The following is a 22,326-nucleotide window of genomic DNA, read 5'->3' as shown; positions in this document are numbered from 1 at the left end:
CGCATACAAATGCAACTACCACCGCAGGCGCGGAAATATGGTTACGCTTTGCACTCTGCGTGTCTCATGCTATCCCGAATCACCCAGCGGGGATGAGCAATAGAAGGCGTTCCCCTATTCTCGCCCTTGTGCGTACACACCCAAAGGACTGTCGTGTCTCATACTGGCCAGGCTCCTGCAGGCCACACTTTGATGATTTCCTGTCGCCTGTTACCGCTCTGAATTTCGGGTGTGGCTGCTGTCAGAAAAGTGAGAAAGGGAGGTTGGAAGATTAGCATATCAGAGGTACAGATTAGTGATTATGTTGTGTATGTGTGAACTGAAGGTGGTAATAGAGAAAAAAAAAACTCCTCCTTCCTTCCCCTCCCTTAAACTGATAACCCCCTCCCCTTCTCCATCGGATGTAAGGAAAGGAGTTCAGTTGGAACGACCGATAGCAAGCTGTAGGACCTCTGCTTCTTTATCTTCCCATTTCAGGAAGACCAACTGACCGTGTTTTCTTAAGTGGGACAGGCTGCTAAAATAGAGTCAAACGCATTTCAAGGTCATGCAAGCATGTCTGAAAATGCATGTTTGCATCATGAAAAAAATATCACAATTTAATTTGAAATGTGAGTTTGTGGCGGGCAGCCGTGCCTCAGGCGGTTGAGTGGGACAGTAAACGGAGAGTTTGAATCTTGCTCTGTCCAAGTCATGTGTTGTTGTGTCCTTGGGCAAAACACTCACACTGCCACCACCACAGTGTGAATATGTGAGCGCATGAAATTATAAAACGTCTGAGTGTCCAGAAAAGCTCTATATAAATCTAATGTATTAATATCATTTTTATTATCATTACAAAACATTCTTTGCTAAAAGCTGTTTTATTAGTTAGACTGTTTTGGCCCATGTCCAAGTGATCCACTGCATGCAGCCAAGCCTACTTGAGATGCCTGCGCCCGGTGTCATTTGTGATACCAGAGACATGACCACCGCTGCCCTCTTTGCCACAGGACAGATAAGATCTTAACGCAATGGATTTTTCATTTGTAGATCTTGCAAAATCCATTTTGCTTTCTCAGACATTCTGGGTTAGAATATCCTTTGTCCACTTTTATTTTTGTTTATCTACAGTTTGGTTTATGTATCCAACAATGAGTTATCTTTCTTTTTTACTATATGCCAAAATTATAGAACTGAAATAAAATGATAAAGACGCCATTAAATATTCTGTATCATCGTAATCTTGACTCAAGTGATGGTATTACCCATGTATGTGTTTTGTGACATTGACAACAAAAGGAAAACCAAATTAAGTCTTCAAATAAACCGACAAGCTGAGGCACAACTTTCTCTTTTGTTTTCCCCCACAATCATTTTTTAAACTCACACGGAAGACATCAGATGTTACCTCTGCAGATTTATTCAAGTATTCAACTCCCGCTCTCAGATGCCAACATTTGGGTCATTTACTTGAATTTTTTTCACTTCATTGCTCATCAAGTAGGGCATATAGTTTATGCTGGTTGCTGTTCCAACTGTGCTGCATTAGCAATTGGAAACCTTCCACACTGCTCTAATTACCGGTCTTGAAAAAAGTTAGCAAGTGCAATGTAAACACTGAATCAAAGTAGAGGATTTAATTGAACTATTATGGGAGGCATATGTTTATTCGTTCGGCAAAATTAAACGCTACCCACAGCAGGCAACTGAGGATATTCTAAGTTTGCCCCCAAGCTTATCTTTGTTTCTCTATAGTCAATATGAATACAATATGAAGCATAGAAACAGAAATAAAACGTGGGCGCAAATTAAAGTCAGCGGGTCCCACAGCAGGGAAAGACTTTCCTGTATCTGGTTAATGATTTAATGTTAGGTTTTCTGAATAAAATATAAACATGTAAAAGTCATGACGATATGCCATTAAAAAGGACGGGGGGGCGGGGCACATTTACTACGTTCAATCATGGAGTGATAATTTGCCTCCTGTTGTATAAGGGTAACAGTATTCAATTTTGTCATTGCTTTGTGGATTTTAGTCTCTCCCAAGTCTTTCCATCCTGTCTTTTCATATTATTTGCACTACTCTTGTGTCCTCCTTTGTTATGCAGCGCTGTCATGTGCCAACCGTAATGTGCTAGCAGCCAGATAGTATCAGTGTCCAGCTTTATTTCCATGACTCCCTTCTCTGTAGCCAGGGGAGACGTTAAAAGCACAGGCAGGAAGTTATGCAGGTCTAGCATCTCCTCCTCATTCTGCCTCTTCCACCAGATATTAAAACCCACCCACACCCTTGGAAAGCAGAGCGGCTGTAAAAAAGCACCGCAAGAGGGGGGAGGGAAGGAGGAATCATTACATGCAATTTATAAACCATTAAAAGCCCTATTAAAAAGCCTGCAATCTAATTCATCCAGCAGTGGGCGCTGGCAATGATGGCGGGTGTGAAAGAGAGATCAGTCCTTCATTTAAGCGCCATGCCAGGACACCCGCACAGGGTGTATGATGACATCTATGGTGTCATTGTGACCAAGGGAAGCTGTACGGATGCCCAAGTCAGCAGAGGGACACCATAAAACTTGACAGACGGAGAGAGATGGATGGCAACTCATAATAGTTTTTTTTTTTTTTTTTGGACATACAAGAACAGCCGATTGATTGTCCCAGTGTGGAAGAGATGAGACCTGTCCAAACAGAGTCAAGTGGCATTAGTGTGACTATTGCTGCTAATTACTGTAAATATAATGAAAACTTATTGTCATTTTTTGCAGTGTGTTTTTCAATGTCCGTTCACTTGAAGGGTATCGAAGAGATCATGATTGGACATGATTTACATTGGCTCTAGGTCAAGTGCAAATGGTTTGGTTTTACTAACAGAGAAGAAATTGACATATAGTGCAATATTATAACAAGAAGGTCAAAAAGGTCAATTACTGTGGCATTGAGAGCGTCTGCCTGGAGCCTGAAACGTCACCGCTCACCCCCTCCCCTTTTGCCATATCATAACAATACCACAGTCAATACACTCCAAATTGAGCCCTCATGCAGAACACAGTGGAAATCAATATTCTTAAAAAGGTAACACGTCAAACCATTAAATACTCCATTGATCTATGTGTGATATGTAGTTCCTATAAAGATATCTACAGACATTTTATCCCTGCACCAAAGCAGTAAAGTCAGCTTTTATGCGATGATTTCATCGAGTACCATACAGTAAAGTAGGTTTAAGATGACTCTTATTTAGTATTTCAGCTTGCCACCTCTTTCTCTTACGAGACAATTGCCAAACACGGTGCCAAAATTTGACGTTTCTAATATGTAGTTTGATGCAATGTTCTCTTCCATTCATAAGCACAATGATGCAAGGGATGTAGGAATATTCCAAATCAGCCCATTTTACATAAGCTATGTTTAGAATCTTTCCACAAACAGGCAGCACATCCCAGTTTGAACCCATTCATCTTTTGTCGTACAGCTGTCAACATTTGGAAGGCAAAGAAGCCCCTCCAGCACGATGACAAAGACAATTGCATAGCATGAAAAACTCTAAATTCAAAAACAAACTTCTGCATGTGTGCCAATGACTGAATTAAAATGGGGCGGTTGCGCCACACCACACATCAGCCCAATTCTTATGAATTAAAAAAAACAATAGAATGTACAATATGCTGTTTTTTGAAATTTGTTTTTACTTATCTAGCGGAAGAGCATTTGATTATTCTGCTTTTAGACTGATGACCAAGAATACATTATTTTAGCAATCAAAACATTTAAACAGTCTACAAATTCCAGTTATTACAATTACAACATTGTTGTCACTTGATATTTTATTGTTCTTAAGCCGAAAAGGGACTTGCCTATTTTGGCAGAAATGCGTATTTGTTGAAATAATGCAGCCAAAGATTATCCGAGAAACTGATTCCGAGCGGAGGCCATTATTTGCAGAAATACACTTTGCTGTTGAGCAGATTATGCAGAACAGAAGGTTTCACCGAGTTGTAGGAATCCAATGCAATTGATAAACAAGGTGAAATCCACACAAGCACGGAAGAAAATGCAAGGCAAGGGGAACGCTTTAAGAATGAGCAACCAGAAAATGGTTATCTGGCATTATTGATGTAGCACAATTACAAGTTACTATTTGTGATCTAATTATAGTGAGAGGCATTCGCAGGCTTAATATTTTATATTAGCCTTTTGGGCTATGAGAGCGGGAGCAACATCCCATGTGGGACGGCAAATGAAATTGCGCTGGGAAGAATTGGAGGCAGTTATGAATGCAGAGTCAATACTGAGACAAGGCAAGGAAAAATCGAAAAAGGGCAAATTGCGAAGCAAAACAAAGTGAGTGGGATCAGGACAAAAAGGAGTGACAATGAAGAATGGAGGCAGTTAGCGCTATCTGAAAGAGTGATCTGTTATTACACAAGGGTGGATACAGACTGTAGTTTTGTTTTTTGCAGAATAAAGACACTCATCAATTTCAAATGTCAAGGTTCTAGGACCTCACCTGAACGGTGTCAGATGTAGGGCAGGAGATGCACGTTCACCCTCCCCCTTGTCCATTCATCACACACAGGAAGAAGACACCCCACCTGGGGAATTCTGGGTAATCTTGCGTGGCCAAACAGCATCAGGAAAGGCAGCCACGATGGGGAGGATGGCAGCCGGGCCTCTTGTTATTTACTGCTCACTTAGCCCTTCTGCACCCCGACACACACACACACACACACACACACACAATTTATGAGGACAATTGTAAGGCCGAGCGCGCTCCACTGGAGCACTTCCTGATGGATGTACGAGGAGCCACGAGAGGAGAATCCGCAAGACAAGCTTGGTGTTTCCTGTGGTTTTCACTCACTATAAACCGCTTCTTGAGCTTTAAAAGAAGTCTGATAAAAACAAGAGTAATGAAGCTCATTTTGTTGCGAGAAAAATATGCATTGAGTGGGGGAAAAAAAAGGGTCATGTTGGGGCTGTGTACATGCTTCAGAGGTATTTCACGCTAGAGATGATCCAAACTGAGTTACCTGCTCATATGTCTTACAAAATGCCACTGAAAAACCAAATGTCACCAGAATGTCAGCAACTCCACACATGGAGTTTTGGTCTGTGAGGATTGATGTCACCATTCATTCACTTAGCCAATTGTATAATTAGCATTGCAGGGTACAGTATATTTGAGCAATCGATTACAATGACTGATTACTGATGAATCATTTTCACTGAACAAGTAAAAAACGGATTCATGACTTATTAATGGTAAAGACTACTCACGTTTTGTAAATCAATAATGCGTAATTATGTTCCTTAGTAGGGGCAACAGAGTCTTGAAAGCAACGCCCTCCCATCTAATCAAGAGTTATTTGAGCTGCTCCTTTGTTCGCCTTTTGGGACAGTGACAATCGTGCAATTACTCTTAGTTATTGCTACTTGGCCTAGAGTAAAACACAATATAAATATATATATATGTTTTTTTTTGTATAAATTATTTTTGTTGGGACTGGCTGCATACAGAAAATCCTCCCCAATATGTTCTGATGTCACCTTCAGGTAAGCGCCTGAGTTCAACTTGTCTTATGGACTGATATAAATATCCATCTTGGCTTCTATGACAGGAAAAAATAAGAAAGAAATTCTATTACTTCATGGATTTGACCAAACAATTAAACACGGTCAGAGAAAGATGTTCCAAAAAGATTAGAAACATAGCTAAGAAAGCTAAAGAAAACATTTGGTCTACCACACTCAGCAAAATCATTGAAAAAAACATTCACACATATCACAGAATGGACACTGTCAAAACAAGACGACGGATTAAAATAATGCATTTGTTACAATAACACCTACAATATCCTCCACAGTAGATTTTTTTTAGGTTTTGTTTGTTTCACAGGTTACACCTCAGTCAATAGCTTCCACACAGCTCAGGCTTCAGGTAGAGAGCAGGAAGGTCATCCGAACGCGTGGGTCGAGCCCCTTCACGAGTCTATAGCAGGAAGACCTTGAAGACAGTTTTCTCAAAAACAAGGTAACCACTTAACTTTGAAAATATAGAAGGGTCCCAGGGAGAGTTCATAGAGCATCCTACACAGTGCACAACCTTGCCATAGACTTCTATGCACACTAATAGACTCACACAAGCTACCGTAAATGTTCAGCATGCCATCAATCTCCCCGTAGAAGTGTTGGATCTTAGTATTGGGATCAGGAGTGAACACAAGCAGAAGCACAAGAAGAAGAGACAGGAGTGATTAGGAGGAAAAAAAACCCAAAGTGCAACAGGAGGTGACAAAATAGCAGCGATGAGGATTCAGGTTTTTTTTTCACATGCTTTTATTTTGTCTTACTCTATTTTTACTGCATCTATTTTATCTTTGCACCTTACTAAAATAAGTGACGCCTTTTTAATTTACGTTTGAAGAAAATCATGACAATTTTGTGGAATTCATCTAAAATCGTCATCCACCTTGTAAAATAGGTCAAAAGTGCAGTGTGTGAACAACAGATCACAGAGATAAAGTTTTCACAAGTTTGCAACCACTATCACTGTTCATCATTTTTAACATCAGATAAAGTGGTTACAAATTTGTGATTTGTTGACCATTTGGTTGGCCATCAAAACACAATTTCACATATCCATAGGGAATTTCTCTAGATATTCTGAAGAGAAATCTGAGTGTCTGATCAATTCAGGTTTGGGGTGCCTTGCTCAAGAGCATGCCGGGAAACAAAGGGTAAATGTCTTCAGTAAACTGTTGCCAAGCAATTTTTCATATTTCATGCCTGTCCTGGGTTATAAATGAACACTTACGGCTTTCTCAAAACAACTTTCAGAGTACAGCTTTTGTGATTCCTGAATGCTGACTGACTCTTGTCGGCGGCTTTTCTTTTTTTTCCATTTTGGAAGCTCACTTCTCGACTTCACACTGAATACCCGCATGCCAGTGCTAAGGCCAAACATAACAAACATTCTCTGGTAATTGTAGTATAATTTAGTTCCTCTTGAACATTTTTTCATTAATTTTGGCTTAGCATCCTGCACACCTCTGCTGCTGACTACCGCTCTGCCCCATTTTATATTTTAGCTGACACAGCCTCCATCGCCCTCAGGTGCCGTGTTTACAATCAAGCAAAGCAAGGAAGGTGATATTCTAAAAGGAGATAGCACGCTTAGGTAAAGTTTCCTCCTCTCTAAACATTATCTTTCCGCATTATGCAAGTAAAGCAGATTAGAAATTGCGTGTTATTCCTGTTATATAACAACATAATGGTCTGGAACTGTGTGGGGAATCTGAACCATGCTATCTAATTGGAACCACAACTTCATTACAGTAACTGCCACCATACTTGTGGAGATTTATATTCATAAGTGTAGCATCTTAAGAGTGCAACACAAGTTCAGCATTCCCACACGAGATAAGGAAAAGAGCGTAGTAAGAATGAAAAAGTGTCAGAGGCCATCTGCACGTGCTATTAAAGCGCCCATTGCTTTGCACTAAATCCCAGCAGTGGAAAGAATCCAGCAATCAAAGCGCATATGGTGGCCGACTGGTGACTGAATTATCCTTCAAATGTAGGTTAATGAATTCAGAAGCAGGCTGCGTTGGTGAGCATTGCATTTTAAACAACCTGACGTATACACACCTGCCAGTAAAGAAAAGTGAGGGGCAGCGGGGTAACTATGGCGGACGGGATCGATTAGGCTTGTCTGTCGGGGGCCGGGACACCCGGGGCAAGGCCATTCATCGGAAGCTATCAGCGGTTAATGAAAGACGGTAGAAGAATGATTAAGACACAGACACCTACTATGTCATGGCCCCTGTGCCTGATTCATTCATCACCATCGCTGTCTGCAAGTCTTCAAACACACTCAGTGCTGTGGGTGGGTGTTTGCGCAAGGAGAGGCACAAACCGTCAAACTGTATTGCATCTGCGGGACCGCACGCATTTGCTAGGGAAATGCGCAGGTAGGTTTATATTGTCCTCTTAGTTTTTGCCCTTGTAAAAGCTCCAGCATCTTTGTGACCGTGCTAATAAATAAAATGATGAGTTTGTGAATGGCAGAGGGCAAAAAAAGGTGCTCTCATATTGGTCATTAAACTACCCAAGTAATAGTGGAGCAGCCACAAAGAATTGAAACTAAGTACCGTATTTTCCGGACTATAAGGTGCACCGAACTATAAGGCGCACCTTCAATGAATGGCCCATTTTAAAACTTTGTCCTTATCTAAGGCGCACCGGACTATAAGGCGCACCATTAATGCATCATGTCAAATTTTTAATCCAAATCAAATCATTCTCCATTTTATCTTTTTTATTTCAACTTCAGACACAACAAATTACTTTATAATCACAAAGTAATGATCCATAGTCTTTTTGATTCATAGTCTTCAGCGGGCCACTTATGATTGATTTCATGACACAATGCTTCGGGCCAGTTCAAATTTAGGAATTTGGTCCATATATAAGGCGCGCCGGACTATAAGCCGCACTGTCGGCTTTTGAGAAAATTTTAGGTTTTTAGATGTGCCTTATAGTCCAGAAAATACAGGTTTATTTGTTAGTTAGCAGAGTTACACGGTGGCTCAAAGTCTGCGACAGCCGTGCCAGCTGATCCAAACACCATCTGTGATGTGACTTCATGTCGCTCATGACACAACCAAGATGAGGTTTTAATACCCAGTTTTATTGCTTAACAAGCAGAGAGAGACTGAAGGTGATTATTTATTTCTGTTAATTGAGTTAATTAAAATAGGAGGATTAGCATCCCTCACCCCTGTTATTAATTAAATCTGCGTCTACAGCACAGGCTCACCGCTGTAAATCCAAATGTCATTTCTCACCAGACAAACATATTTTCATAATAAGGATGTTATATGCACATGTAGTGACAGATTTAAATATCTGTCACCAATGCCAGCAGGCCTGCGGTGAGTCGCTCATATTTTTCGCTTACAGAATTGAGATGGACGACAGTAAAGTGCAAATGAAATATGAATAATCCCTCGAATGACTCATGGTTTCTTATTATATTCTGTGTGTTCTCAAACACAGCAACCTGTATTATGACCTGCAGAGTGAGTAAAATTGCTCTCTCCCCATTCTGTCCCTTCATCAGGCTCGCTTGTGTTGCTGCAATGGGACAGCGACCAAGGGGTCTGCACTACAAGCAGCAGATTAGAGGATTACCATTAATTAGATGTCAGGGACAGAGAGGGGCTTTGCCTGTCTTGGCCATGATACAATATCTGTTAATCTGCTATGCTCCTGGATAAAAGGAATCAGACCATTGACAGGAAAATTGGAAAAGAGCGACAGGGCCAAGGAAGAATGGAAAATAAGAACAAAGAAGTAAAGGAGAATGGTGGGTTTACAGATATGAGTAGGGATGAAAGAAGTGAAATTTAATATCACTAGGCTCCACTTGAAGGTGCACTCAGCATTTTCTTATGGCCAGAAAAACAGCAGGAGATAATAAGGGACGTAAGAATTTTGAAAGATCCAACTGAAAAAAATGATGTTACAAAAGGTTTCACTTTGACCATTGATCATTATTTTTACCCTTATATATTTTTTTCAAAGCAAGCTTGGGCAAAGGTTCATCCATTATAAAATTCTGCGGAAGGGGATGGAAAGATGAATTATATTGCATGTCTTCTACCCACAATGATTATTACAATATTCTCCTTTTCTTGCTCTATGGTTATCAATGCACATTTTCTTTTTGCTATGCTCAGTGCTTTGTGATGGAGTCACAAAAAACAAGATAAAAAAAAAAAAAGGATTAGGTCTTTTAGTTCATCTGCAGTCCACGAGAATTCAACCAAATCCATTTTCTTGGGAAATCCCTCAACCCTCCAAGAAAAAAAAAGTTGAAATTAAAATTACACAGCGTTTGAATCATTCATCTATGTTCGTTTCTATTGCGTGCCAGGGAAAAATTAGACATAAACAATCTGGTTTTAACCGATAGAGACCTTTTTTTAACGCTTCTCATTTTTTTTTAATTGAAGAGTCCACACATGGGTAACAGGTAAGTCATGTGATTGACAGATGGCTGCTCCTAGTTTGATAAGGCACTGGTCGATAATGGAAGCTCTGACCCTTACTTTTAGTGCTATTAACCCGGGCCGAACTGCCCGTGTTTACTTCATCTTATTTGACGAGGAGTTTGATGCTGTGCCCGAGGCAAGCTAAAGAGCGTGTTAAACACCACAGACAGTACTAGCAGGGAGATAACAAGCATCCTGCAGACTATAATTTATGTCTTCCCCATTTGGACAGACCAGCCCCCAAAACAACGAATGTTATTATTATTGTAAAAATAAAAAAGATGTGTGTGTGTGTGTGTGTGTGTGTGTGTGTGTGTGTGTGTGTGTGTGTGTGTGTGTGTGTGTGTGTGTGTGTGTGTACTTGTTTTTATTAGTATGGGGGGTCCGAAGACAGGGAGCCCACCAACAAAGTGGGGCCCTGTGTCGTTGTGGGGTCCAAAATCATGGACCCCACTCGGGAAACCACTCTAAAACAGCTTGAAATGCTCTAACAACATGCCTCACGAATTTTTTTCACTTACCCCTCATGGTCGCAATGTTGAGAATTGTGTGTGTGAAGTGTGTGTGCTCAGTAGCGGCCCCCCGACCATGGCAAGTGGTATTGCAAGTATACACACTACCGGAAGTGTGTGTGATTCAACCAATCAGGGCACCTCGTGATCCGAGTGTTGATTAAGAAAATAAAATGCTATTTCCTGTAGATTTAAACCAGGTAATTATTATTTTAGTAACCATAGCAGCTAAAATAATACTGTAAACATAAAATTCCTGCATTACAATTGCAATTTATCTACGTTATTTAATATTCATTACACTTGCTTTATAAAAATACGCTCATTCTATTAGGCTTATTTTAAAAACTGTCTCGTGCATTTTTCATGTTCTAAACATAAAAATAAAGGTATAAATAAATAGTAATTTATTCTTTACCATCAGTTTACATATTAGTTAAATCAGCATCTCGTGCATTTTTCATGTTCTAAACATAAAAATAAAGGTATAAATAAATAGTAATTTATTCTTTACCATCAGTTTACATATTAGTTAAATCAGCAGGTATTGCATGTGTTAGCTTCATGCGGCTAAAACCACCAGCTTAACGTCACTTCGCCACGTGTGACGCCGCCAGACTGAGACTGCTCCGCGACGAAGACACGCTGCTCATAACGAAACACAACATACACGGTGAGTAAATCAACTGCATGTAAATACTAAGTACAAGAAACTGATGTAGAAATGCTTTTTGTCCAGACCCCGAGGGGTTTATATGCAATGATTATGGCTTCGGATTCGGTATATTGTCACTCGGATGGCGTAACGTTTTCCCCTCAGACAGTCCGGCTTTTTAACTTGTTATTCATCTTAGCTTGCAGTGGTTTTAAAAACAATGGTGTAAAAGAGAACGACAGAATGTATAATTGCTCCGTGTTATATTCAGGATGATTTCGATGTGCTAATGTTTCATAATTGCTAAGCCCAGAACCGGACTCTGGCCGTAATTGCCGAAACCACTTCAAAACTCGTCAAACACGTGTGTGCTCAGTGTTATGATATATCTGCATGTCTTCTGTATTTCTCGGTGGTTTTCTATCAGAATGCTTTCTTTAAATAACACAAGCATTCTGACGCAAATAAAACTATCCGGAAACTAGCTTATTGGCTAATTAGCTACCGCTAATCAGGATGCTACGTTCACTTTTCAAACACAAACATAATAAAAACGAGTTGGTAGCTCCTGAAAAGTATAACGAGTTATACTGGTAAAACTATTGAAATAACTTTTCTTTGGATGCAGCACCTGGTTGGAACTGTGACTAGTTAAAAGTAACAAAGCTCAGCTTCAAACCGACAAACATTTTCATTAATATATCAGTATTTTCTGAAAAATATTCTTTCTTTAATCACTCTTGTTCTGTTAGTTCTCAGGCCAGGCTTATTCCTTCAGTCTTTATACAGTGGATGATTACAAATCTTTTAAAATTAATATAGAGTGCTTGTTAAAGTTCTCTCTGCCATGTTTTGAATTATTTTTTAGAGCCAGAAATGTCCAAAAGGAAAGCAAGAAAAAAGCCTGCTGATGAAGCAGCCTTTTACATTTAATCCTCAAAGGACAAACCTGGACTAGTGGAAAGATTTATTGATGATCAAAAAGGTAATAAACTCATTTTTAGACCATTTATCCATTAAGTATATATTTATTTATTTTATAAAACAACACAAAAAACAATCAAATTCAGATTGGTTGTTGTATTTCTGTTTCTAAGCGAGAACTTAGCATTAAAATTGTAAGATAACACCACAATTATTTGGTTAAAGGTGTATCTTAAAGAAATATTTTCTCATAACCAATGGTTTTATATAAAATGTCCTTGCAGGAAGAGGCGTGTTTGCTACCCAGCACTTTGAACAAGGAGAGTTCATCTTATAATACAGGGGTCAACTTCTGTCAGCAGAAAAATGCCAAACAAGCAAGTACTCTGAAAAGGAGAGTACATTTCTCTTTGACTTTGAATGGCAGAATCATTACTGGTGGTATGTATATCCAAATATTTTCTATACAATAATTATGAACTCTAGAAAGAGACTGGAATAAAATACCCTAAATTAGTGAGTCACTCAGAAGCAATATTTCAATAACACATCAGGATTGTGGCATTAACAATTTTTTTTATTTAGTGCTATGATGTTCAAAAAGACATTGTTTCCCTCTCAACTTTTCTTTTGAAATGTTGCAAGTTTTTATTTCTGTAAGCCAACTTTTATTTTACTAAAAAACTAGTTATATGATACAAAATGTTTGATTTCTGTTTTTTCTTTCCTAGTATTGATGCATCAACAGAGGATGGCTCTCTTGGAAGATTAGTGAATGACAACCACAAGTCTCCAAACTGCACCATGAAAAAAATAGTAAATGACGAGCCCCATTTGTGCCTTTTTGCCATCAAAAACATAGAAATGGGAACTGAAATCAATTACAACTATGGTGATTCTAAATGGCCATGGCGTGAAAAAGTAAGTCAGTAAGATCAAGTATGCAAGTTGGAATATTAATTTGTTATTAAAAAAAGGAAGATTTTTGTCTCTTTTATTTGAATTACTCTCAGTATGATGTTGGTAAGTTATTTGTGGTTTTGATTCCAGGTGACAGGCTCTCAGGCTCCTGTTGACGGTGCGCTGCCTGAACCAGCCAGAACTTGGCAGGACTCTGGCCCTGATGATAACATCAAACAAGATGCCAGCCAACAGGTAACATTCAGTTAGACTTTGTTGTAAGAAATAAACTTTGTAGACCTTTTCTTGTTCTCTTAGTTTACAGCTTTTAGTTGGAAAGCTGTTCTTTAGTCAGAAGGTACCTTAAACAGCATTCAGCCAACCATTGGATCACATGGTTTTAGTGGTTCTCCTCATAGAGCCCAAACGAACCAGTGGCACACACACCTATAGAAGGATTGTTGAAACATGCGCCCATGGGTGTCCAACCAAGCCAATCATTCACACACACATAACAGATTTCTGATGGCTACTTGTGGGGCCCTCCGTATGGATCGAAAGTTGTCTTGGTTATTCCAACCAAGCCAATCATTCACACACACATAATAACAGATTTCTGACGGCTACTTGTGGGGCCCTCCGTATTGACCGAAGGTTGTCTCATGTTTTTAGATCATATTTTGGTTATGGACATTATGGAGGCTGATTATATTACAGCTATAGTTTCACACATCCTCAACAGCAAAACGGCTAAAGTGTCATGCTGAAGGATGCTCCACTACATCCATAAAGATGCTGTTATAGGACCTGATTAGACATCAGGGCTGACTGGAACACTTTAGTTAGAAAAGCTTGTTTGGTTTTGGGGACTAACTTCACATGATTTAACTATACAGGTCTTGAGTCTGTCATTTGTGGTGTCTGTATGATGTTGGTAAGTTATTTGTGGTTTTAATTCCAGGTGACAGGCTCTCAGGCTCCTGTTGACGGTGCGCTGCCTGAACCAGCCAGAACTTGGCAGGACTCTGACCCTGATGATAACATCAAACAAGATGCCAGCCAACAGGTAACATTCAGTTAGACTTTGTTGTAAGAAATAAACTTTGTAGACCTTTTCTTGTTCTCTTAGTTTACAGCTTTTAGTTGGAAAGCTGTTCTTTAGTCAGAAGGTACCTTAAACAGCATTCAGCCAACCATTGGATCACACGGTTTTAGTGGTTCTCCTCATAGAGCCCAAACGAACCAGTGGCACACACACCTATAGAAGGATTGTTAAAACATGCGCCCATGGGTGTCCAACCAAGCCAATCATTCACACACACAACAGATTTCTGATGGCTACTTGTGGGGCCCTCCGTATGGATCTAAAGTTGTCTTGGTTATTCCAACCAAGCCAATCATTCACACACACACAATAACAGATTTCTGATGGCTACTTGTGGGGCCCTCCGTATAGATCGAAAGTTGTCTCATGTTTTTAGATCATATTTTGGTTATGGACATTATGGAGGCTGATTATATTACAGCTATAGTTCCACACATCCTCAACAGCTAAACGGCTAAAGTGTCATGCTGAAGGATGCTCCACTACATCCATAAAGATGCTGTTATAGGACCTGATTAGACATCAGGTCTGACTGGAACACTTTAGTTAGAAAAGCTTGTTTGGTTTTGGGGACTAACTTCACATGATTTAACTATACAGGTCTTGAGTCTGTCATTTGTGGTGTCTGTATGATGTTGGTAAGTTATTTGTGGTTTTAATTCCAGGTGACAGGCTCTCAGGCTCCTGTTGACGGTGCTCTGCCTGAACCAGCCAGAACTTGGCAGGACTCTGACCCTGATGATAACATCAAACAAGATGCCAGCCAACAGGTAACATTCAGTTAGACTTTGTTGTAAGAAATAAACTTTGTAGACCTTTTCTTGTTCTCTTAGTTTACAGCTTTTAGTTGGAAAGCTGTTCTTTAGTCAGAAGGTACCTTAAACAGCATTCAGCCAACCATTGGATCACACGGTTTTAGTGGTTCTCCTCATAGAGCCCAAACGAACCAGTGGCACACACACCTATACATGGATATTTGAAACATGCGCCCATGGGTGTCCAACCAAGCCAATCATTCACACACACATAACAGATTTCTGATGGCTACTTGTGGGGCCCTCCGTATGGATCGAAAGTTGTCTTGGTTATTCCAACCAAGCCAATCATTCACACACACATAATAACAGATTTCTCATGGCTACTTGTGGGGCCCTCCGTATGGATCGAAAGTTGTCTTGGTTATTCCAACCAAGCCAATCATTCACACACACATAATAACAGATTTCTGAAAGCTACTTGTGGGGCCCTCCGTATTGATCGAAGGTTGTCTCATGTTTTTAGATCATATTTTGGTTATGGACATTATGGAGGCTGATTATATTACAGCTATAGTTCCACACATCCTCAACAGTTAAACGGCTAAAGTGTCATGCTCAAGGATGCTCCACTACATCCATAAAGATGCTGTTATAGGACCTGATTAGACATCCAGAACTGACTGTAACACTTTAGTTAGAAAAGCTTGTTTGGTTTCGGGGACTAACTTCACATGATTTAACTATACAGGTCTTGAGTCTGTCATTTGTGGTGTCTGTATGATGTTGGTAAGTTATTTGTGGTTTTAATTCCAGGTGACAGGCTCTCAGGCTCCCGTTGATGGTGCGCTGCCTGAACCAGCCAGAACTTGGCAGGACTCTGACCCTGATAATAACATCAAACAAGATGCCAGCCAACAGGTAACATTCAGTTAGACTTTGTTGTAAGAAATAAACTTTGTAGACCTTTTCTTGTTCTCTTAGTTTACAGCTTTTAGTTGGAAAGCTGTTCTTTAGTCAGAAGGTACCTTAAACAGCATTCAGCCAACCATTGGATCACACGGTTTTAGTGGTTCTCCTCATAGAGCCCAAACGAACCAGTGGCACACACACCTATAGATGGATTGTTGAAACATGCGCCCATGGGTGTCCAACCAAGCCAATCATTCACACACACATAACAGATTTCTGATGGCTACTTGTGGGGCCCTCCGTATGGATCTAAAGTTGTCTTGGTTATTCCAACCAAGCCAATCATTCACACACACATAATAACAGATTTCTGATAGCTACTTGTGGGGCCCTCCGTATGGATCGAAGGTTGTCTCATGTTTTTAGATCATATTTTGGTTATGGACATTATGGAGGCTGATTATATTACAGCTATAGTTCCACACATCCTCAACAGTTAAACGGCTAAAGTGTCATGCTCAAGGATGCTCCACTACATCCATAAAGATGCTGTTATAGGACCTGATTAGACATCCAGAACTGACTGGAACACTTTAGTTAGAAAAGCTTGTTTGGTTTTGGGGACTAACTTCACATGATTTAACTATACAGGTCTTGAGTCTGTCATTTGTGGTGTCTGTATGATGTTGGTAAGTTATTTGTGGTTTTAATTCCAGGTGACAGGCTCTCAGGCTCCTGTTGATGGTGCGCTGCCTGAATCAGCCAGAACTTGGCAGGACTCTGACCCTGATGATAACATCAAACAAGATGCCAGCCAACAGGTAACATTCAGTTAGACTTTGTTGTAAGAAATAAACTTTGTAGACCTTTTCTTGTTCTCTTAGTTTACAGCTTTTAGTTGGAAAGCTGTTCTTTAGTCAGAAGGTACCTTAAACAGCATTCAGCCAACCATTGGATCACACGGTTTTAGTGGTTCTCCTCATAGAGCCCAAACGAACCAGTGGCACACACACCTATAGATGGATTGTTGAAACATGCGCCCATGGGTGTCCAACCAAGCCAATCATTCACACACACATAACAGATTTGTGATGGCTACTTGTGGGGCCCTCCGTATGGATCTAAAGTTGTCTTGGTTATTCCAACCAAGCCAATCATTCACACTCACATAATAACATATTTCTGATGGCTACTTGTGGGGCCCTCCGTATGGATCGAAGGTTGTCTCATGTTTTTAGATCATATTTTGGTTATGGACATTATGGAGGCTGATTATATTACAGCTATAGTTCCACACATCCTCAACAGCTAAACGGCTAAAGTGTCATGCTGAAGGATGCTCCACTACATCCATAAAGATGCTGTTATAGGACCTGATTAGACATCCAGAACTGACTGGAACACTTTAGTTAGAAAAGCTTGTTTGGTTTCGGGGACTAACTTCACATGATTTAACTATACAGGTCTTGAGTCTGTCATTTGTGGTGTCTGTATGATGTTGGTAAGTTATTTGTGGTTTTAATTCCAGGTGACAGGCTCTCAGGCTCCTGTTGATGGTGCGCTGCCTGAATCAGCCAGAACTTGGCAGGACTCTGACCCTGATGATAACATCAAACAAGATGCCAGCCAACAGGTAACATTCAGTTAGACTTTGTTGTAAGAAATAAACTTTGTAGACCTTTTCTTGTTCTCTTAGTTTACAGCTTTTAGTTGGAAAGCTGTTCTTTAGTCAGAAGGTACCTTAAACAGCATTCAGCCAACCATTGGATCACACGGTTTTAGTGGTTCTCCTCATAGAGCCCAAACGAACCAGTGGCACACACACCTATAGATGGATTGTTGAAACATGCGCCCATGGGTGTCCAACCAAGCCAATCATTCACACACACATAACAGATTTGTGATGGCTACTTGTGGGGCCCTCCGTATGGATCTAAAGTTGTCTTGGTTATTCCAACCAAGCCAATCATTCACACTCACATAATAACAGATTTCTGATGGCTACTTGTGGGGCCCTCCGTATGGATCGAAGGTTGTCTCATGTTTTTAGATCATATTTTGGTTATGGACATTATGGAGGCTGATTATATTACAGCTATAGTTCCACACATCCTCAACAGCTAAACGGCTAAAGTGTCATGCTGAAGGATGCTCCACTACATCCATAAAGATGCTGTTATAGGACCTGATTAGACATCCAGAACTGACTGGAACACTTTAGTTAGAAAAGCTTGTTTGGTTTCGGGGACTAACTTCACATGATTTAACTATACAGGTCTTGAGTCTGTCATTTGTGGTGTCTGTATGATGTTGGTAAGTTATTTGTGGTTTTAATTCCAGGTGACAGGCTCTCAGGCTCCTGTTTATGGTGCGCTGCCTGAACCAGCCAGAACTTGGCAGGACTCTGACCCTGATGATAACATCAAACAAGATGCCAGCCAACGGGTAACATTCAGTGCGACTTTGTTGTAAGAAATAAACTTTGTAGACCTTTTCTTGTTCTCTTAGTTTACAGCTTTTAGTTGGAAAGCTGTTCTTTAGTCAGAAGGTACCTTAAACAGCATTCAGCCAACCATTGGATCACACGGTTTTAGTGGTTCTCCTCATAGAGCCCAAACGAACCAGTGGCACACACACCTATAGATGGATTGTTGAAACATGCGCCCCTGGGTGTCCAACCAAGCCAATCATTCACACACACATAACAGATTTCTGATGGCTACTTGTGGGGCCCTCCGTATGGATCTAAGGTTGTCATGGTTATTCCAACCAAGCCAATCATTCACACACACATAACAGATTTCTGAAATATGGTTTCTTGTGGCTTCTTTGTTGTAAATTTTGGAGCCTTTTCCATGTTTTATATGTAAAATTTCCTGTGATATAAGGTTTTGGCATATTTCAGAGGATGTGTACAGCACCGGTCGTCTACCAGTTAAGATATTGGACAGAAATTTTAATTATTTTGAGCAAAGAAATTCTAGTCTTTATATTAATACAGCATATAAGAGTAGCTTGCAGAAACTAACAACACATTTCTTTTAATTCCCTCCATAGAGCTATCAATTATCAAAGGAGTTTCTCAAAGTGGACTACTCAGACAGTGATGATACTGACAATGATTCCCAAAAGGACTGCTCTGTACCTCTGCAAATCAATCTGCTCAAAACAAGAGTATATTAAATTTGACCAAGCATTCTTATACAGGTGCAGTTAATTTTTGTTTTAGAATATTGCTATACTGTGTTTTTTTTCTGTACTTAAAAATCATCATTTCAGATGGGCTGATCCCAGAAGTGATAGAAGTGACCTCTTGTACCTCCGCATCTCGTGGCCCAAGTAATGAAAAGTCTGCCAAAAAGGGAGGTGAGTTTAGAGTAATCCTTTTCAATATATAACTTTATCACAGTTGCTTTTAAATTGCCCAATTGTTACTACTGTATCAGTATCTAATTATCCTCACATATGCTGCTTACTAAGATTTAGATGACCCAAGCAAGATATATTAAACACCACTTGACTTTTTTTCTTAGACATGTAAGGTCTAAACTTTTGAATTTTGTCATAAAATGAAAATTGACCCATCCTTTCTCATGTGAGTTACAGGTCATTGCTAACCTTGATTATATGTGAGATGTTTGTTTACATCTATTTTTAAATAGAGGTAATGTATACATGACACATTTACCTCAAAAGAGAGAAAGAAAAATTGCTCTAGATTAACCTATTAGTGAATATGCAAATTCACACATTGTCACACCAAGGCAGATACCATTCTTATACAGCTTGCATTTAATTTTTTACACACTATATATTTCCAAATTTACTTTTATCATCTTTGTTTGTCCATGTGTAGCACGTTATCAAAGCAAATTCCCCATACATGTAAAACACTGTCTGAAAAAAGTTTTTCTCTGATTTTTATTTTTTATTTTCCCTGATTTTGCAACAACTTGTATCTGTTCTTAATGGTTTTGTCAGAGAAATGGTGCATCCCAATGTGCTGCCATGGTGGAGTTTGACTGCCTGTGCAACCTCTGTAGGGTCCAGGAATTGCTTCATCTACCAGCAGTGACATTCTGGTCAAATGCAAAACTGCTTAAAAGTAATCAAGAAAATGAGAGACCTCTTTCCCCCACCACCAAAACTGGGGGCATTCTAATGTTACCCTTTTGTGCATCTATTTTTAATTTTGTTAATATCAAAACAGCTGACACTGAAGACCACCTAGCAACTTAAATGACCGGATTAATATCTCAGATATTAACTGATTTACTTATGTCTATTGTAGGCTCATCACTGTTGACAAAGATAGTTGACGTTATAAAATATCTCATTTGAATTATATTGTCGGATAATTGTACATAAAGTGAATGTATTCTTTATGCAATTTTGTTCTAATTAAGTTGTAAACTAAAAAGTGCTCTTCCTATGCCCTTAGGTAACGGAAAAGTTGTGAAAAGAAGCTGGACCCCAGAGGAATGTGCTGCAGTAAATAAACATTCAAGGAAGTATATATTGACAAATCAGGTTCCTGGTAAGCTTGACTGCGAGAGATGCATTGCTGCAGAACCACAAGCACCGAGCTGTTAAGTACTTTGTCAAAAAGAGAATAACCACCATGAGGAGAAAATATGAGTGAAACAGCTTCCCTTAACAGAGATAGAAACACATGGCTGGTCCTGTTTCACCATTTGTTCACTATTTGTTTGTGATTTTTTTTATGCTCCACTTCTCCTGTTCGTAAATGTTAGATTAAATAAGTTCCTTTATTCATTGGCTACATTTGTAATGTGTCCATTTAAAATTTTGACTCGACAATTATTACTTGTAAATCCTGTGTACTTTATAGTTAGCTAAAATGCAGAATTTAAATATTTTAAAATGTACCAATATGACTGAACAAATTGAAGAATATTAAGACTGTGACCAAGGAAAATGGACCAGAATCTGAATAAAGACTTCAGAATGTATTTTAGAATGCACATTTCAATGTATATCTAGTATATTTAGCCAGATGAAAGTATTAATAACACTAACAAAATTTTTAGGTTTTCTCAAATGATTAAGTCCACACAAATGCATGTTTGGGTTAGATTAGGGTTGGGGTTGAACTTGATAGATCCTCTTTATAAAGGCAGACCTAACAAGTCTTAAATCTTAACAGCAAGCTCCATAACTGGCTAAAAAAATAATGTGTGTATAGGTAGACCTCTTAAGGTTGAAATATTAAAAGCGATCCCCATAACTGACTAAAAATCTCATGTGTGTAAAGGTGGACCCCGCAAAGCCGGAATGTTAGAAACAGGCCCCAGATATGACTGAAAAACTGACATGAAAAAAAAAGTTTCAAATTGTGTTTATTGAAAGTGATTTTTAGTAACAAGATTTTTTTTGGGAGTTGCCTGATTTTTTTCATAGTTCTTGGACCACTAGAAAGGGTGGACCCCAGAACTCGGTAAATTAAGTTGGGTCCTGCAGAGGGAGGTTAACAAGGATGTGTGTGTGTGTGTGTGTGTGTGTGTGTGTGTGTATATATATATATATATATATATATATATATATATATATATATATATATATATATATACATACATCTTTTTTTTACAATAATAACATTATTTTATGTATGTATATACATATAAATACATATAGATATACATATACATACATATATAGTATATATATAAAACACACATACAGACATCATTTGAATTGTAGGGAGGTAAATGATGGCGAGGGTGCGGGACACCACCTTACATAGGGCATTCCCTCTATTTGAGTAGAGTGACTCCAGGCGCCCCTATGAGCCCCTCTCGCCTGAGACTCTAATTACGTTGGGGACCTAGAGAATTCAAAAGATTTAGATATGGGGGGAAAGAATTTCCCATTTACGGCACTACTTGATGTTTGCCCTCGTTTGGGCTGTAACTTGCGCTTCAGGAAACACACACAAAAGTTCAACATTTGTGCATCCTGATAAAAGTGGAACATTATTAGAATGCTGTCAGGCCTGTGTTTATCTCTAGAGAGTGTGTGGATAATAATCTCTGGGACAAACACTCTGAAACTGCCTCTAGAACTACCTTCAGCTCACAAAGCTCATGTTAATTTGAGTCTCTGGTCATTAGGGATGGGATGCGTAACTGATACGCATAAATGCATTGTCCTCGTGTAGAACATGAAATTTGCAGCGCAGTAAAGCTTATAGAATTTGGAGTATGACCAAACTTTTGGGGCGGAAAAAAATGCCTTAAACAAAAGGAATGAGCAAAACAGATACAATTGTACAATGTTAAGGGAAGATGTGGAGAGTGTAAGAAGAGAAGATATTCATCTGAAGTCATTGTGAAACACAGAATGCTTCAGTAGAAGTCTTTTTGCCCCTATTAACATTGACTTTATGAGACCAAGTTTCCATATTTGATTTCAGAGTAATACGTTCTTGTATTTTTTTTTTTTATGCCTGAAATTTTAAATATAATCAGAGTTACAATATATTCAATTCTGGAGAGGTCCGCAGACT

At 39.3% G+C, this 22,326-nt stretch overlaps 1 protein-coding gene and 1 long non-coding RNA gene across 6 annotated transcripts in view; one reads left to right on the top strand and one right to left on the bottom strand.

Moving 5' to 3' along the window:
* Nucleotides 1-3,823: 3,823 nt before the first annotated feature.
* Nucleotides 3,824-22,326, bottom strand: part of LOC125978352 (uncharacterized) — a 44,545-nt gene continuing 26,042 nt past the window's right edge. The window contains exon 5 of the long non-coding RNA XR_007484991.2: nucleotides 3,824-4,682. This is a non-coding gene — a long non-coding RNA (uncharacterized lncRNA). The remainder of the gene's footprint in view (nucleotides 4,683-22,326) is intronic.
* On the top strand, nucleotides 10,327-20,773 carry LOC125978339 (uncharacterized). Of its 5 annotated transcripts, XM_049735608.2 has the most exons (14): nucleotides 10,327-11,222; nucleotides 12,073-12,189; nucleotides 12,413-12,569; nucleotides 12,860-13,049; nucleotides 13,179-13,283; nucleotides 13,990-14,094; nucleotides 14,799-14,903; nucleotides 15,705-15,809; nucleotides 16,517-16,621; nucleotides 17,329-17,433; nucleotides 18,141-18,268; nucleotides 18,858-19,007; nucleotides 19,080-19,166; nucleotides 20,242-20,773. In XM_049735608.2, the coding sequence occupies exons 4-13, from the start codon at nucleotides 12,933-12,935 to the stop codon at nucleotides 19,141-19,143; spliced, it is 1,089 nt and encodes a 362-aa protein (XP_049591565.1). In that variant the 5' UTR covers nucleotides 10,327-11,222; nucleotides 12,073-12,189; nucleotides 12,413-12,569; nucleotides 12,860-12,932; the 3' UTR covers nucleotides 19,144-19,166; nucleotides 20,242-20,773. The 5 variants fall into 5 exon arrangements, 4 of the variants coding, with proteins under 4 accessions (XP_049591565.1, XP_068508736.1, XP_049591566.1 ...); XM_068652635.1 differs by having other exon boundaries at nucleotides 10,327-12,189; nucleotides 18,141-18,245; XM_049735609.2 differs by having other exon boundaries at nucleotides 10,327-12,189.

This window comes from Syngnathus scovelli, chromosome 12 (genome assembly GCF_024217435.2).
Source record: "Syngnathus scovelli strain Florida chromosome 12, RoL_Ssco_1.2, whole genome shotgun sequence".
NCBI classification, from domain to species: Eukaryota; Metazoa; Chordata; class Actinopteri; order Syngnathiformes; family Syngnathidae; genus Syngnathus; species Syngnathus scovelli.
This window is presented reverse-complemented; position numbering and strand designations above follow the sequence as displayed.